We start from the raw sequence: 17,062 nt of genomic DNA, 5'->3' as shown, positions 1-17,062 counted from the left end.
CTTCCTCTAGATACAGCTCCGTCCGTATGGTCACTAAAGCCATTCATATTCTTGCTGTGTCTGGAAGCCCGCCCACCAGCGCCATCTTGGCCATGCTGATCCGACGCTGCAAAGAATTCTGTCAGTTTCCGCGGTGTGGAGCCGGTTTTCCGCTTGGCCATCGCTAAAAAATGGTCCCCAGTATGCTTAGGAGTGAAGATAAGAAGAAAGAAAGCTTGCTAATAGCCGCTGTAATTCCCGGTGCACGACCACGCTTCAGAGCCTCAGGCAAAAGCTACCATCCGCTTCCGCTTCCGGCCACACCCCCCGAATTTTTTTTTTTAAAGATATGATGAAAAAAATAAAGTATATATTTTTACCATATAAAGTCTAATATCTAGGTGCCTTAAAAAGATCCTTCTTTTTCTCTTTCCTTTTCTATGTCTCTTTGTCGAGTCATGGCACCAGTGAAATCTCTTTAGAGACTAAATGGTTTTGTAAATATTCCCTTAGTGCCTTTCTCTTTTCCCCCTCCCTTGCTCTTCCCCTTCCCCTCTTCCTTCCCTTTCTCCCCTCTCTTCTCTTTTAAATTGTTTTAACATACAACATTTTTTTGAATGTTGCATTATTACAAATACAAAATCTAGCTCAAACACTCAAAATCAGTCATTTTAATATACCATGCCATTTAAAAGCTTCCTAAACCCAACTTTAAATTCATAATTTTTTAAGCTATAGATAATTGGGTTCAACAGTGGAATCAAGACAACATAGAGAAGAGAGAAAAATTTATCACGATCTGGTGAATAATTTGATGTGGGTCTCATATATAAACAGATTAAAGTTCCATAATAAAGTACAACACAGGTTAGATGTGAGGAACACGTAGAAAAAGCTTTACGTCTGCCCTCAATGGATTTTATTTTCAGAATAGTAGAGATAATGAAAATATAGGATATTATAGTTAGAAGAAATGACATAAATGTCAACAAAATTCCTTGAATGTAATTCATAATTTCCACACTAAATATACTGCTGCAGCTTAGTTTTAGTAAAGGTATAATGTCACAAAAAAAGTGGTCAATAAGATGGGATGAGCAAAATGACAGTCTGGATATAAGGACAGTATTTCCAATGGTAACCAAGAAACTTAATAGCCACACGGCAATGGACATTCCAGCACATTGCCGTAAACTCATTAGAATTGAATAGTGAAGAGGGTGGCAGATAGCTATATAACGATCATATGCCATGACCTCCAGCACAAGGATCTCTGCTGTAGTTAAAGATATGTACAAATACATCTGAATCATACATCCTACAAAGGACATTGTGTTGTTCTGTATGAGTAGCATGTTCAACATGTTTGGAAGGATGTTAGAAGCATAGAAGATGTCAATAGTTGAGAGGTTCATTAAAAATATATACATAGGTGTATGCAGGCGCGAATTTCCTAAAATGATTACAGAGATATTTAAATTCCCAATTACAATACTGATATAGATGATCAGACATATGGTGAAGATTAGAATTTGGTGTTCTGGGATGTCAGACAGACCTTGGATTAAAAACCCTGTAATGTTATATTTCAAATTCATAATAAATAGGGATTCCTGGAAATGATCTGGAAAGAAAGTAGATAATATTATATTTACGTTTTTACCATACTTTGTGTGTTTTATAAAACAATAAATAATAACTTGTATACCAAACCCTTGGTCATTGGTGGCACATTTTTTTCTTGCATATGATCAGATAATTGAATTAAATTTGGCCTCACCTTATGCTAGGTGGACATTCATTTATCTAAGTGAATTGCCTACTGTTTAAGTAAATCAATTACAATAATTCATCCAAAAACTGAATGACCAGCACATTTCTTCAGTAGAAAATCCAGCAACTTACTGCTTCAAATTCAATATTCCATTTCTGCTTTGAATATATGGGTTTATTTTATTTTTTTATCCTAAAAAAGACATCAAGATTCCACACAGACGCTCCTTTCCCAAAAATAAATTATTATTTAAATAGCAATTTTAATTAGTAATATTTAATTACGGTTGCAACACATCTCCTTTCATGTCAATGAAAGTGGCTGGCCGCTCACGGTTGCATCTAGGAGCTGTGCCACAAACCACATCAACAGTTTCCTGCATGTCTGAAATTTCCCATATTCAAGGCATTTTATATGAAAGAAACACCTTTACGTTTAGCATGTAATCTGTAAGTTGTTGTTTGATAAGTGTTGGTTCATTTAATGTCATGATATTAAGCACAGCAATTTAGCAGAACATTTGTGCTTTGCATCTGAACTGCAAACTTTGAACTAAAATAAATTACTTACTCCATATGCAAAAAAATCAATATTTAGTCTTATTTATTAGAATGCTTTTAGGACTAGCATGAGAGTTATTGCTTGCAGAAACATTTATCAAGTATCAGTTACAAAGTTAGTAAGGTCAAAAAAAGACAAAAAGTACATCAAGTTCTACCCCTAGCGAATTAAACATATCCCAGATAAAAACCCTACATATGAAGTTGATCCAGAGGAAGGCAAAAAAAAACTCTGATTCAATTTCCCTAACAGGGAAAAAAATTCCTTCCTTATCCTTGGATCCGATATTTCCAGGATCAACAGTCTCTGTTGTCTAATTATTACGTTAATATTAATCTGATGCGAAGACGATGAATAGATTTATACGTTTTGTCCTTTTTCTGTTATTACCCATTTGTAATAAACTTGTACATTTAGCTGAAATGATTAATCATATTTATATGAATGTTCCTCTGCAAGGCTAATGTTTATTTTGGCACATGGCAACATGGTGGCTCAGTGGGTAGCACTCTTGACTTGGTACTGGGATTCTAGGTTTTTGTCTGGAAACTATTTTTATGGTTTTGTACTTTCTCAATGATTTACATGGGTTTCGTTCCACATCCTATAAACATATTGGTAGGTTTAATGGTTTCTGCACAAAGTTGTCCTTACACTATAGTTGAACCATTAGGTTGTGAGCTCCTCTTAGGGTAACTGAGTATGGACTTTTTAGACAGTGTGATTTGTTGGTGCTATATAAAAACATAATGTTCAAATATAATGTATGTTAGAACCAGGACCAATTCTAGTAATTTTGCTGGAGAAAGGACAACCCAATCTAACCTTCTCCGTAGATAAACACAATACCCTCATGTACAAACACACACATATATTACTGAATACATCTATGCCAATCTGTTGAGAAGCTGGTATTCCATGCTATACCTACTAGTCTACCAAAAGTGCCCCTCAAGGTCAGGATTTTTTGTGGACCTGGTTGTTAGGGTCACGAAAAAAGAGAGAGGGTCAGAAAACCCTTTTTGTGCCCCAACCATGGTTGTTTAGGGGCTTTCTGACAGACTGGCAAGAGATTCAGAGTAAAAATACACTATCTGTATTTTATTTGCCTGTCACCTTAGCCTGGGGAATGGTGTGCCCCCCAAAAAAGGCCTGGTAGGCCAAATTTAGTCTTCTGTTTGTTCTGTCCCCCATCTTTGCTGGTTTCCATAAAAGGTATGTGAAATCCATGCCCTTACCACTAAGTAGTGTCCCAGGCCTTGGTGATCTGTGTGTAGAAATGGCTATGCTTGTCTTCTGCATCCATTCAATCAATAGTATATATTTATCTCTTCCACACTTCTAAAATAAAGATATTGTGGTTGATTTATTAACACATTTAAACTGTATACTTAGAACAGTAAATTATCGCTTTGCGAGGGATGGTTAACAGATATTGACAATAGTTAGGTAAAAATCTAAACTTCTTTAGCAAATCATCCCCACTGTGACAAAGCTTTGTGAATTAAACCTGGAGTGCAGACAAATCAGCTGCGATACTATTTGTTATAATCTATATTGTATAATCTTATATGATTATCAGTAATAAAACACCTTACCTAGATTCAGCCTTCTACATTTCTCTAGTATAAGTGTGTTGTCTGTATTCAAAACTTACCATTTAAAAAATGAGCGGTAATAGATTTAAAATGGATGAGAAATATATTAGTTTGTGAAGATAAGAGCGTATAAAGATGAAAGATTTTTATTTTCAGTTGAAAAAATAATGTTTCAACGTGCAGCATACCCTTCTTTTATCAAAAAATAAAAATATGAAACCTGGAATATATTAATGGGCAATCTCAATATAATTGAGCAACAAGTTCACAGAACACATGTCACAAAAAGTAATAATACCTTCTGTTTGATATCTCATATTCATTCAAAGGTAGAAAAAAGTACGTTTTAAAAGTGTGAACAAATAAATAAATAAACCAAATAAACATGGGAATGCTTTACCAAATAAAACAGACTGCATATTACGTTGTGGTAATGTTTGGCTCTTCTATATAGTACAAGAGACAGAAAACCTCAAGAGATGGAAATTAATAACTCAAAGTTTATTTTGCAGTAGTAAAAGTTACATTAATATTAAGTACTAAGATCACAGAAAACTTTTTTTCTTAGCTGCTTTCTTTTTTCTTATTAGCAGTTTACTTGAGTTTATTTTACCATGTTATATTTATTTCATTTTAATAATAAAACATAAAGTAGACATTTTATTACTTTACATGTCCTCGCTAATTGATTCCTTCCTAAAATGCAACTATTTAAAACAACAGTATATATTTTTTAGTATTGGAAAACAGTCCTTTATTTTTGGTTCAGTAATTATTCCTAATTATGCCTAAATTGAGGTCAGCTGCAGGCAAAATGAAGCTCTTCCTTAGTCTTCTCTGTAGACTACAATAATGTACCAAATCACAAAATTAGAGGCTTTACCAGGGGGCATTATTGTTAAACATCTATGAACACAGTATATACATACAAATATATGCAAACCCCTTTTCCAAAAAATGGGACACTTTCTAAAAATGCAATAAAAACTAAAATCTATAATTTGTTAATTCCCTTGAACTTTTGTTTAACAGGCAAATGACAAAAAGGGTTTTAATGTTTTCAGAGACAGCCTTACTTCTATTTGTTAAACATAAACAAATTTAGAAATTTATGCCTACACCGCACTCCAAAAAAGTTGGGACAAAGGCAAAGCAAGACTATAAAGTTTAGCCAAGTACCATTCTGTAAGGTTCCTTAAATAGCAGATTAACTAGTAACAGCAACAGTGCATCAAGAAGTGCCCCCTTTATTTTTCAAAGAGGAAGGCAAGAAATTAGGTTTCAGCTTGTTGTGGGGAAAACAAGACATTGGATTCTATGTGTCAAAGACCATCCAGACTGTTATCAATGAAACCGCATCTGTGATGGTAAGGGAGTACATCAGTGCCCATGGCATGGGGTTCTATATATATATATATATATGATAGCATGATGCAGAAGCTTACACCGCAATTTTAGCTGGACATAAGCCAGGAATTCCAAGTCTATTTCAGCAGAACAATCCCAAGCCATTTTCTGCACAAATTATAAAAGTGGCTTTGTATTTGACTGTCCTTGCAGTCCAGATCTTTTGAATCTATTGAATCAAGATCTATTGAAAATGACTGTTGCATTATGAAGAGGAGAATCAGACAATGGCAACCAAAGACTATTGAGCAGCTCAAGTCATGTATATAGCAGGAATAGACAAAACTTCTTCTTGAAAAATTGCAATAATCATTTTTTGGTTCCTAAGAGATTAACAAGTGCAATTAAAAGAAAAGGGGATATACCCCAGTGGTAAACTTCCCTGTCCTAATTGTATGTAGGAAATATAGTACTGAACATAAAATATACCACGCAATACACTCATAATTAGTGGTGTATTCTCCCAACATTTATGAACTCAAATGATGTAGCACTTCTAGGCACACATATACGACAGGATAGGCGTGCAAACTATTCTTTCAAATGGCATACAACTCTTTGTTACCATTAAATAATAATGAAATTAATGATAATAAAAATAATAATAATATATATAAATATATGTATATATATTTTTTTTTAAGTATTTTATTAGATGTTTACTGGAGTACAAAGTCTAATCTAAAGGATCGTAGTAATATTTGATTATGGAATGACCAACCCAGAAAAAAAAAGCCAAACTTTATGGACTGCGCATGTTCCAATTACAGCCCAATTTGTGACAGCTGTGCGCATAAGGACGCGCATATATAAGGGCGTTGTCTGACTTGCTTTTTTCTTTATCTTTTTTTTGTGGGGTCTTGAAGGAGGGGGTGGGGGTTCTTGTTCGGTGGGTTATACTAATCTATGTTGCTATATTTTAAGATTACAGGTTACTTTTTAGCACAATAGTTGTTTTTGTTTTTACACTTTGAATGTTTTAATGTCCATATTGCAATGAATAAGTTATGTGAATGCTATGTTATTGTGTTTGTAGACATATTGTTTCATTGCAAAAATGTCTTTATTACAACCTTTATTTGTTTGTTCTAAATAAATATTTTCTAGTCCAGTTTTTCACCCTTGATGGGTCCAAATAATGTACTGTTTTTGTAAGTATCTTTTTAATGCAATATTTCTTGGGCTATTTTTTAAATATATGGATGTGTGAGTTTACATGTGTTTTTATTTATTTTTTTCACATTTAAATACTAATATCTCAGGTATTGTTGCGCGCCAAAAAAAAGTGTGTTCTTTCAGTTGAAAAACATGTCAGCCACACTTTTTGAAGAGAAGAACCTGCACCTCATCATTTGGATAAGCTTTTCTTTTTATGTCTATATTGTTTGTTTTACTGCATGTGCATTAATTTATGTACATACATGCATATATATATATATATATATATATATATATATATATATATATATACATGTGATATCATAGGAAGAAAAAAACAAAGAGGGTTTTTTTGGCATGTGTTTTTCACCGGTTTTTTATTAACACGTGTTTACTTAAAAGTATAAAGATCCGCCAGCACTACAAGGCAAAGTACAATGGGAACAAACTTTTAACACTACTACAAATGAACATGAATTGTGGAGTTCTGTAGAATAGTGGCAGATCCACATAAATGAAGTATGTTAAAATAATACCAAAGCTTATGCAGCAAATGTCAGACTATCAAAAAAAAATGACAAATTCTTTATGAAAGGAAAACTTACATAATCCATTCAAATACCAATATGTGACAAATTGGCATTCAAAAATGGGACAAAGGCAACAAGGGGGGTCAAGTGTTAGTTTGGAGTGAAAACCATGAATACATTTGTACTGTGGATAAAATGACTGTCATGGATTTGCCACAGGTATGAGGAAGTGGACCCTCTGTGCAATCTGCACATTTGGCAGAGGTATGAGCTGAGGCGCAGAGTCTAAGGAACCGCTCGGTGTTCACCGGAGCTCCCGGCAAGGAGTGATGGACTTTGCTGTAGACAGCGCCCAGATTGCAGCCCTCGGACACACCCTTGCAGAGAACAGCTGACTGCAGATGAAACCTAGTACCAAAATTTAGCACTTAGGAATTAGCACTTAGAAATAGACACAAGCTGGAGCCTAAGGTAAACTCACCTATTGCAAAGGCAAGGAGTGTCAGTCTGAACACAGCTTATATAGTGAGGCTAACAGGCAGGCTGGCAGGTGCAGATAAATCAGCTTGAAAAGTCTAGCGATGCCTCTACCTCCAAGGCCTGGACAGAGCAGCTAGAAGCGAGGTAAGTAGACAAACTGCTGTTGATCCGACATATATCTGGTGAACAGCAAGTCCTGCGTGCAAAACCAAAATGTCAGGCTGTCTATCCTACCACAAAAAACAAGTAAACTCCTGCAGCACCTTGCTCCAATGCACTCCAATCCAACAAAGCACCATTTCGAGATATCCAGCTGCTGACTATCAGGCCACAAACCCACCCTTCTTACCTGTACTCTATCTATAACTCCTTCAAGCCAATTACTATCCTTACGGACGGAAATGTAGCCTTATATACAAAAAGAAACTCCCTCCTTCCAATGCGCTTAACTTGTCTACCCCTAAACCCACCTAGCTGCCTCCAACCTGGAATGAATGAGAGGCAAAGTCTTTTCCATCCAACCTTTCTTCCACCAACACCGCCTAAAAAAAAGGCCAGAAACTGATACCATGTCAAAGCCGAGCCATCCTCATGTACCAAAAAAGGACCCTCCACCCTCGGCCGCCTCTGCAAAAATTCCTTCACCGTCCCCACTGGACAAGCTAAACCTCCACCTCCACAAGCCAATCTAATCCTAAACCCCCTACCCGTCTGATCTGTTTCTGACCTAGCTATCCACAATTCAACCCCAGACCAAACCACATGCCCCCATAGTAAACCCCCCCCACTGCTTCCTGGCCAGACTCACCAATTCCCCAATGCTCAAAAAAATGCCAAAACAAATGCTGTTCCAAACAACAACACCTAATAAGCTGAATAACCAATCCCTCCCCAGTTTACTTAATAATGCCACCAACAACGGTAAAGAGACTGGCCTCCTACTATCTACCATCCCCCTTCCTTTCCTAAATCCCTTTAAAAGCCTCTCTGATAATAAATTGTTTAGTAAGATCCCTCATACCTAAAATTGTAAACAAAAATGTCAGCCCTGCCACCTTCTTGTCTACCAAAGGTAGACAATTCCTCCTCTCATTGTGCTCCCTCACACTCTGCACAAAAACCCCACCATTCCTCCTATACTGCTGCATATGCCTTCCATGTTGTCTGACTCAGGGACCGCTTTACCATCCCAGCTACGACTCCAAGGCTATTTTTCATAAGGCCCTGGGGCAAGGAATGCTCCAGAGGCCAACTGATGGAAATGCTCCCAAGGAAAGCGAGATAAAGAACCTGCAATTGTATTATTTACTCCTGGAATATGAACAGCACATACTGCAATATTCCATGTCAAACACTGCAACACCAAGTGCCTCAACAGTCTAACACCTGGCAGTGATGAGGCCCAAACACGAATTAACTGGCTGCACAACTTCTATGTTATTACAACAAAAACAGATTCTTTTATTCGCCAACCCTTCCCTCAAAATCTCAACAGCCACCACAATGGGGAACAATTCCAACGCCACCAAATTAGTCAACAATCTTGCGTCTCTCTATTCCACTGGCCATGGTTCCGCACTCCATGCCCCTTTCCAAAAGGCCACATATCTCGCAGTCCCGCACCAGTGTTACCACCTTTCTTAGTGCCTCCAACTTGTCAGACAGCAACTGACACTCCATGGTCAACATGTCAATGGTGATGCCCATGAACACCAGTTCAGTTGACAGCCCTCCATTTTATCTGGTGCCACCGGCACCATAAACCTCTCTGCCAGGAATTGGAATGTTGCCAACAGCACCCGACAGGTCAGCCTACCTGGCTGTTCAATGAACAAGCAAACGTCAAGGTAATGTATTACTGAGTTCATCCGGGCCACATCTCTGACTGCCCACTCTAAAATACGTGAACTAAATTTTTAAATAAAGCACACAACAAAGAGCACCCTATAGGCAAACACCTGTCTACAAAAATCTTCCATTCCCACTGGCAGCCCAAAAGCCTTTAGGTATCCTAGTAAGCTGGCAGCAGCTGAAACGCTAACTTAATCAATCTTTGCAGCAGAGTTCCCCCGTCTGTATCTGCGAACCCATTTGAGCGCGCAACCAAAAGACGTGTAGAACACCGAACACAGCGCGGGGTCAATGGCTACTTTCACTAAGGCCCTTGCCGGAAATGACAAATTATGTATGAGCCTGAACTTTTTCAGCTCCTTTTTTGGCACAACCCCCAGCGGCGACACCAAACCTTCAACCAGTGCCCACTAGAAGGGTCCCCCATACGACCCAGTTCCACCTCCTTCTTCAGTTTTTCCCCTCAGGGTTTAAACTTGTGGACTTCAAATTCTGTGCCACAGTTGGCGGCTCTGTCAGATAACACGGGATTTGAAAGACCACCAAAAACCCCTCCTCCAACAAGCCAGCCACCTCCATATTCAGGTACCTACTTAGAAATGGCCACATGGACTCCACTATCACCGGCTTTTTCAAGCAATGTCCCCCCAGGGCCAGGCCCCTGCTGAGCCTGAAACATCTAGCTGTACTGTGTGCTCCTCCATATCTTCCACATTCATGCCTGAAACGACAGGAGCTGCCAAACTTGCACACTCCCTGGTTAAACTGCCAACATATGCCACAGATCTAAAGGGCGAAGGACCCCTGCCCCCTGAGAAAAGGCTGCCCACCAGCCCACACCAGCAGAAGTCATTAAAGCCTCCTGTCTACCCGCATTATTGTAGAAGGCTGCTGCCAGGGAGGCTTCTGAGTTGAGTTGCCCTGTCGAGGGCATTGAATAACTAGAACCTTCTAGTATGAAATATAAAAAAGGATTGGAAATAACCTTTAAGGGAAAAGTCTGTTCTCTCAGTGACTGATTTGTAAACAAGCATAATATATTGAATTTGGTGACTCTGGCTTTTTATCTAAGAGTACATTAGAGTCATGGTTAGTAGGAATAATGCTTCTCACATTGCTGGCCAGTGGGAAAAATGTCACCCTTACAGATAGTCAAAATGATCATTCGTGTCAGTTAAACTAACCTGAGAGCTTCTAAATTGCTCATTGCTCAAACCCTAGCAACCTCCTAGCAACCTCCAGAAACACTGGAATAGGGCTTGTGACCCAAACAGTAAGAGTGTTTGTGCATTATACGATATTGGGTTTGAATGTATATTTGTTGGTAAATTTTTTTTTATCATAAAAAAAAAGAATGACCGTTTTTTGGCTAATATGATAGCATGAAGCATTTAAATAACTTGTTCTTAGAAGAATCTACTCTACTACAATTTTGGTTGGGGGCTCTTTGATTCCATATGTCCCTTCTTACGAAAACCTTCATAGTTATGGTTTGTTTGTGGAATCTTTTAGAATCTTAATATTACAATGATAATACTAATTGAATAAATGGACCCCAAATATGTGTACTTTTATTAGAAAAAAAAAATAGGTGTACAAACAAAATATAGAAAACATCACAATGAAAAATTAAATATAAGCAAGTGTAAGATTCATTACAATGAGCCCTAGACTACACATAGAACAGATGTTTAAGGCAAACAAAAGTCATCAGCATTAAAATGATCTACAATACAGTTGTTGCCATTATACATAGGTTTAGATCATAGAGTGTAAAGAAAGGAGGTTGGGAAGGAAAGTGGGCAACAAAGCTCTTCCCCAAACAAATTGAGAAAACATATATCATAATCATTACATTGTACTGAGATTTCAAAGAAAAAACTAAAATGACATACATGAAAAACAAAGGTATGGGCAGACAGATAAAAAATTTGAAGAAAGCAAAACTAAGGAAGAAAGTATAGCTCAAAAATAGACATACAGTAAAGAACAGTTAGCTAGAAAAAAGAGAGAGAAAAGAGGCAGGGAGAGCCAGGGGTCACTCCAGCAAAAGCAAATATGTGAACTTTTATTCTATATGTCAGAGCTGCATGGTTAATACCAAGTTTGTATATCTTAAATTTCAAGAATATTGTAAGCATGAGTTTAGTGTCAGTTCAATAGCTGTAAATTATGGTTGACTTGCAAAAAGTTTTTATTTTACTATGTGCACTGTCAAATTGCTTCATTTCTCCTCTTATTGTTAAAGCTGCTGTATGCAAAGAAAAGCTGGTAACATGGTAACTAGCAGCTACAATAATTGCTGTCAATGGGCACAAACTTTACCTTGATCACCACTATTTTTATTATTATTATACAGTATTTATAATGCACCATCACATTACGCAGCGCTGTACAAAGTCCTTAGTTATGTCACCGTCCCTCAAAGGGGCTCACAATCTAATGTCCCTACAGTGGTCATATGTCATTTATACAGACTAAGGCCAATTTTGGAGAGAAGCCAATTAACCTCACTGTATGTTTTGGGATGTGGGGGAAAACCCACACAGACACAGGGAGAACCTGCAAACTCCATGCAGATAGTGTCCTGGCCAAGATTTGAATCTGCAACCTAGCGCTGCAAAGGCAAGAGTGCTACCTCTGAGCCACCGTGCTGCCCAATTTTATTATCATTAACATTTTGCTTTTTGTAATGTTACAGTTTTATATTCAACCAAACACCAATCAATTTATTTTCTTTGAGGGTACCAAACTGACGTACTGTTGGCAAAGTCCACATACCTACTTTATGTCTAAAATGCATTAAATGCTGTGTAAAACTTTCTGTATTCAAATAATATCTGATTACTGGTCTCAAAATCCTTTTTAATAAACAGCAGACCCATTTTAAAACTCCAAGGGACCAATAGACTCCGTTTCTGTGTTTGGCCTATGTTATGAGTTCTATTGCAGTGGATATTTAGTGCTTAGTGTTACTTTTTATATGGAATAATAGTGCTGTTTATATATTTTCCTAAGTTATTAAGCCAGTATAACCCAGATTTACAAATGTTTTCACATTAGGTTCAATGAAAAAATGTCATGATTTGTACATTTTTTCTAGTTGAATGCTTTTCAAAAAAAGTTTGAATTTTTAGGTAAAAGCTGGGTGAATCTAGGGCAAAAGCATTTAAAATAAACTCTACGGAAGAACCCTATAATAATGTTTATTTGCTAAAGAAAGACAATATTAGTAAGCTTCCTAAAATATTTCTCAATACCAGCAAAACGTCATTTGCATTTAGATTACATCATTATTCTTTTGAAAAAGATTTCCAGATTTTATTTTATTTTTTACATAATTTTTCTTTTAAGATTTTTGGCTCCAACTTTAATTTCCTGATTTTTTAAACTGTATATTATGGGATTCAGTATAGGAATTATTACACCAGACAAAAGGGCAAAAAACTTTTCCCTTTCTGGAGAATAGCTGGAAGTGGGCCTCATATACAAACAAAATAATGTTCCATAGAAAATAATGACACAAGTTAAGTGGGAAGAACAAGTAGAGAAAGCTTTCTTACGACCTTCTGAAGTTTTAATCTTTAAAATGGTGGATATAATGAACATGTAAGATATTATGGTGAACAAGAAAGCATTAAAAGTTATAAGAACACCTTCTATATAATTCATGATCTCAACATCAAATGTACTGCTGCAGGTAAGCTTAAGTATAGGCGCAATATCACAGTAAAAATGATTGATACATCGTGTACCACAAAACACCAGTTTAGAAATTAACACAATATGTCCTATTGTAATTACAAAACTAAAGGTCCATGCCATAGTAGCAAGTGTTGCACAACGAACTAAACTCATTGACAGAAAATATTTAAGTGGATGACAGATAGCTAAATATCGGTCGTATGCCATTAATAATCCCCAAAAAGAGTCCCCAAGTGAATGATCTCTTTCTTAAGTGCAACATAAATACAGACACCTTTTCTTGAAAAGAATTTTCTTCAGCCAAAAGTAAGTCATTTTCATTATATTGCCAAGATCATAAGAATCAATGCATATTTTTTTGTTAATAATTTTAATGCAAGTATAAAATTAAAAAAAAACTTGTACTATGTTTGCATTTTTTAATGCAGATGATTGTATATGATCTTGAAACAGTTATATTTTTTCTATTGGCAGTTGAAGATCAAATGGTAGGTAATTTATTCAAAAATGTATACCCATTTATTTACATTTTATTGCTTAGTATTATTATCAGTTACAAACAATAAATTAAGTTTTAATAAATATATAAAGCATATTGGTCTAGTGAGATGTACCACCAGTTTAAAGAAACTTAAGTAACTTAACAAAGACAATATGTATGACAATTTATTTACATTTTGTTACTCAATATTGTTATCAATTGCAAAAAATTATTTCTTTTCAATTTTAACGATTTTATAAAACATTTTGGTGTAGCTGGATATACCACTATTTATACAAGTCATAGGTCCCAAATGATAAGGCTTTACGGTGATCATATCACTACCAGGAGGACTGTCAAAGTCATGTGGCTGGATTCTGCCCCTTTCTTTCTGTTGTGTTACCATTATTTTAATTGTATGTGTGGTCAAAAAAAAAAAATGCGGGTCGCTGTATGCATTACAACTGATGTTTTTTGTGGTGAGTGGACCATGGCATGATGTTAGAAAAGAAATATAAGGACAAAAGCAGTTTTCAGCTGTATGTGTTGGGGTGTGGGAGGGTGGTGGTATATTGCATGGTCAATTTTACAGTGGCAGAATGGACATGACAAATTGTGATGAGTTTCATTTAAATTCTCCATAAGATCAGCCTTTTTCAAAGCTACATTTAGTCATAGAATGCAATATGTCTGCAATATAAAAAAACATGGAGTCAGTCAAAGAAAAGTGGAGCTGTTGCCTATTACAAACTATTAGTTTTATATAAAAAGTCATTATTCTTGGTGAATGTGGTGAAAAAAACACTTTGCAAAGATTACCTTTAAACATCGCAAAGATGAATCAATAACAGGACTTTTAAGGCATAACTCATCAACTAATAAAATTAAAGTAATAATATTTATTTTACAACAGGAAAAATAAAATATTGGTTTAGTTTAAAATGCAACTCGGTTGAATTACAGTTGTACTTCCATAGGCAATTTTTTTTACAATTGTGCTTTTGACGCATTTCGCAGAACAAAGTCTACTTCCTCAGGAGTCAACTAAGATCTATAGATACACATTACCATATTTCAGTCCAATTGTATTCAACAGTCTTTTCCTATAAAATTGTATTCAGAACTCATACTTACAACAGTCATCCAGACAGCTTTACATCAATCATTATCCTTCAGAAATAACTTCAAGCATCCAAGCCCAAACTAAAGCGAAGAGGTAAGCAAACATCAATAATATTGGTTAATGATTAGTTGATGAATAATGCCTTCAAAGTCCCATTAATTATTCATCTTTGTGATGTTTTAAGTAATATTGTATTTGGGATGTGGCATTGTTAGTTATGAAGATTTAGGGGAATTTTGTATTAAAGTCAGCAGTGAATTGCCCCTTACAGATAGATAATTCACTTTGCAAAGTGAACAGCCTCACTTAAGTAAATGCATTCTCTAATTTTCTTGATTGCTGTTATCACAGTTAATAAATTGAGAATAAATCCAAAAATTTGAGTTGCCACCAGAACAGCAATAGAATATAAGGACACTTTTTTCATGACAACTCGGTGGGGTCCTCCTTCACTTTGTAAAATAACACAGCAGGGTCACCACTGGGTCACTTTTGCAAAAAAAAACCACCAGTAAAATAGGTATTTTTTCACCCATCCTTCTAATAGCCATGCAAGGAAAAAGCTATTACTTCACTGCACACCAGCTGACCCCCTGCTATTGTGGTTTCACCTGTCAGCTCATACATTCTTTAGTGACGCTATACCAAATATTATATAATAGGTATACATCAAGCTAATTTTTTCCAATTTAGAAATGTATCAGAATTACACAAAACTCTACTCAAACCCAGCATATTTTACAATTGAAGGCTTATCAGACATACCAGAACTTCGATTTCCAGTTTTTTTTGTATTCCTTTTTATCTACCTTATCATCATATTTGGAAATTCCAGCATTTTTTGTTTGATCTGTTGTAATTCTCATCTTCATACGCCAATGTATTTTTTCTTGATGAATCTTTCAGTCATTGATATAGCGTACACCTCCAGCATTTTGCCAAAATTAATAAACATGCTAATGACCAAAGACAACAAAATCTCATTTTGGGGATGCATATATCAAATGTATTTTTTTTTAGCCATGGCCTGTGCTGAGATCCTTCTGCTGGCAGCTATGGCCTATGATCGCTATGTGGCCATATGTCATCCTCTACATTATTTCATTCTGATGAGTCCGAAACAATCTGCTGGCCTCGCAGTCACAGCATGGACTGTTGGATTTGTAGACCCTAGTGGGCATGCGGTCCTTATATCTAAACTATCATATTGTGCCTCAAACCTTATTGACCATTTCTTTTGTGACATAATTCCATTGCTGAAGATCTCCTGCAGTGATAATTCTGAGGTGGAACTGAAAAACTACATAGAAGGTGGCCTTATAGTGTTTGCTGCATTTATGCTTATTTCAGTGTCTTACATATTCATTATATCTACTATTATGAAAATAAAGTCAGCAGAAGGTCGACGTAAAGCCTTTTCCACCTGTTCCTCACATTTGACCTGTGTCGTTATATTCTATGGGACAATGATTTGTTTGTACATGAGACCCACAACAAGCTACACCCCGAAATATGACAAGTTTATTGCTCTTCTCTACGCAGTGTTGATTCCTGTCTTGAATCCCGTAATCTACAGCTTGAAGAACCAGGAAATTAAAAGTGCATTTAGAAAATTGAAAGTTCAGCTAGTTTAATAAAATAATAATAAAAGAATACATGGGATTTTTTTTCTAATTACCATTTTGTTTTCCAAAAAAACCAAAGCTTTCCTTGCAGCATGGGACAACATTCATATCTTCAATCAGAACCTTATCCAGCCATGCTGCATTCTGGGTGGTCAGGGAAAGGTTCTCGCACTTTTCTGTCCCCCTTCCTGTACCTTACCAGGAAAAATGCCTTTAACATTGAGATGGTCTTGTTAAGGGACAAAGGTCTCTTCTCCACATTCAATCTCCCAAAAAGAATGCATATGGGAAAATTGGTTGTTGTGGGGAGCTCACTGTGGTATCATTAAGCCCTTCTAAATAAGAGGGGGAGCAGATATCTCCCAGGAGAAAAAGCACAGTCCCTTTCTGCAATTAAGTCCTGTCTGCTTACAAATTTCAAAAGCAGAAATTAGTTCCACTTTACCATCTTCAGTATGTGGTCTTGACCCTGTCTATACTCCTCTATAGGGATAGGGGCCACCATGTGTATGTACCAAACATAAGTGTAGTAAGTGGCGCACATGCACAGTAGTAGCTCGATGCAAAAAGTTAGGTGGAGCAGGGAAGGGCCAGACTGTGATAATCTAAGGAGGCAGTATAAAGTTTTTTACTACCTGAGCTTCAGTAAGTGATACAATGTCCATGGTCATGTCTCTAACGGAACCTAAAAGGGGCTCACAATCTAATGTCCCTACCATAGCCTTATGTCATTAATACAGTCTAAGGTAAATTTTTTGGAAAAAGCTAATCAGCCTAACAGCATGTTTTT

The 17,062-nt window shown here is 36.4% G+C and overlaps 3 protein-coding genes across 3 annotated transcripts; 1 reads left to right on the top strand and 2 right to left on the bottom strand.

Moving 5' to 3' along the window:
• Positions 1-650: 650 nt before the first annotated feature.
• Positions 651-1,577, bottom strand: LOC140339957 (olfactory receptor 13G1-like). Its single transcript, XM_072424885.1, has one exon. The coding sequence runs from the start codon at positions 1,575-1,577 to the stop codon at positions 651-653; it is 927 nt and encodes a 308-aa protein (XP_072280986.1).
• Positions 1,578-12,671: 11,094 nt separating this feature from the next.
• LOC140339956 (olfactory receptor 8U9-like) lies at positions 12,672-13,250 on the bottom strand. The gene has a single exon (XM_072424884.1). It carries the CDS (start codon positions 13,248-13,250, stop codon positions 12,672-12,674), a length of 579 nt encoding a protein of 192 aa, XP_072280985.1.
• Positions 13,251-15,342: 2,092 nt separating this feature from the next.
• LOC140339955 (olfactory receptor 5AR1-like) lies at positions 15,343-16,281 on the top strand. Its single transcript, XM_072424883.1, has one exon. The coding sequence runs from the start codon at positions 15,343-15,345 to the stop codon at positions 16,279-16,281; it is 939 nt and encodes a 312-aa protein (XP_072280984.1).
• The last annotated feature ends 781 nt before the right edge of the window (positions 16,282-17,062 follow it).

Source organism: Pyxicephalus adspersus, chromosome 10 (assembly GCF_032062135.1).
Source record: "Pyxicephalus adspersus chromosome 10, UCB_Pads_2.0, whole genome shotgun sequence".
In the NCBI taxonomy this organism is placed as follows: Eukaryota; Metazoa; Chordata; class Amphibia; order Anura; family Pyxicephalidae; genus Pyxicephalus; species Pyxicephalus adspersus.
Note: the sequence above shows the minus strand (reverse complement) of the source record. Positions and strands in the feature narration are given on the sequence as shown.

Coding starts and splice junctions, on each gene's coding strand:
- LOC140339957 (XM_072424885.1), bottom strand. CDS start 1,577: ATGAATTTGAAATATAACATTACAGGGTTTTTAATCCAAGGTCTGTCT.
- LOC140339956 (XM_072424884.1), bottom strand. CDS start 13,250: ATGGCATACGACCGATATTTAGCTATCTGTCATCCACTTAAATATTTT.
- LOC140339955 (XM_072424883.1), top strand. CDS start 15,343: ATGTATCAGAATTACACAAAACTCTACTCAAACCCAGCATATTTTACA.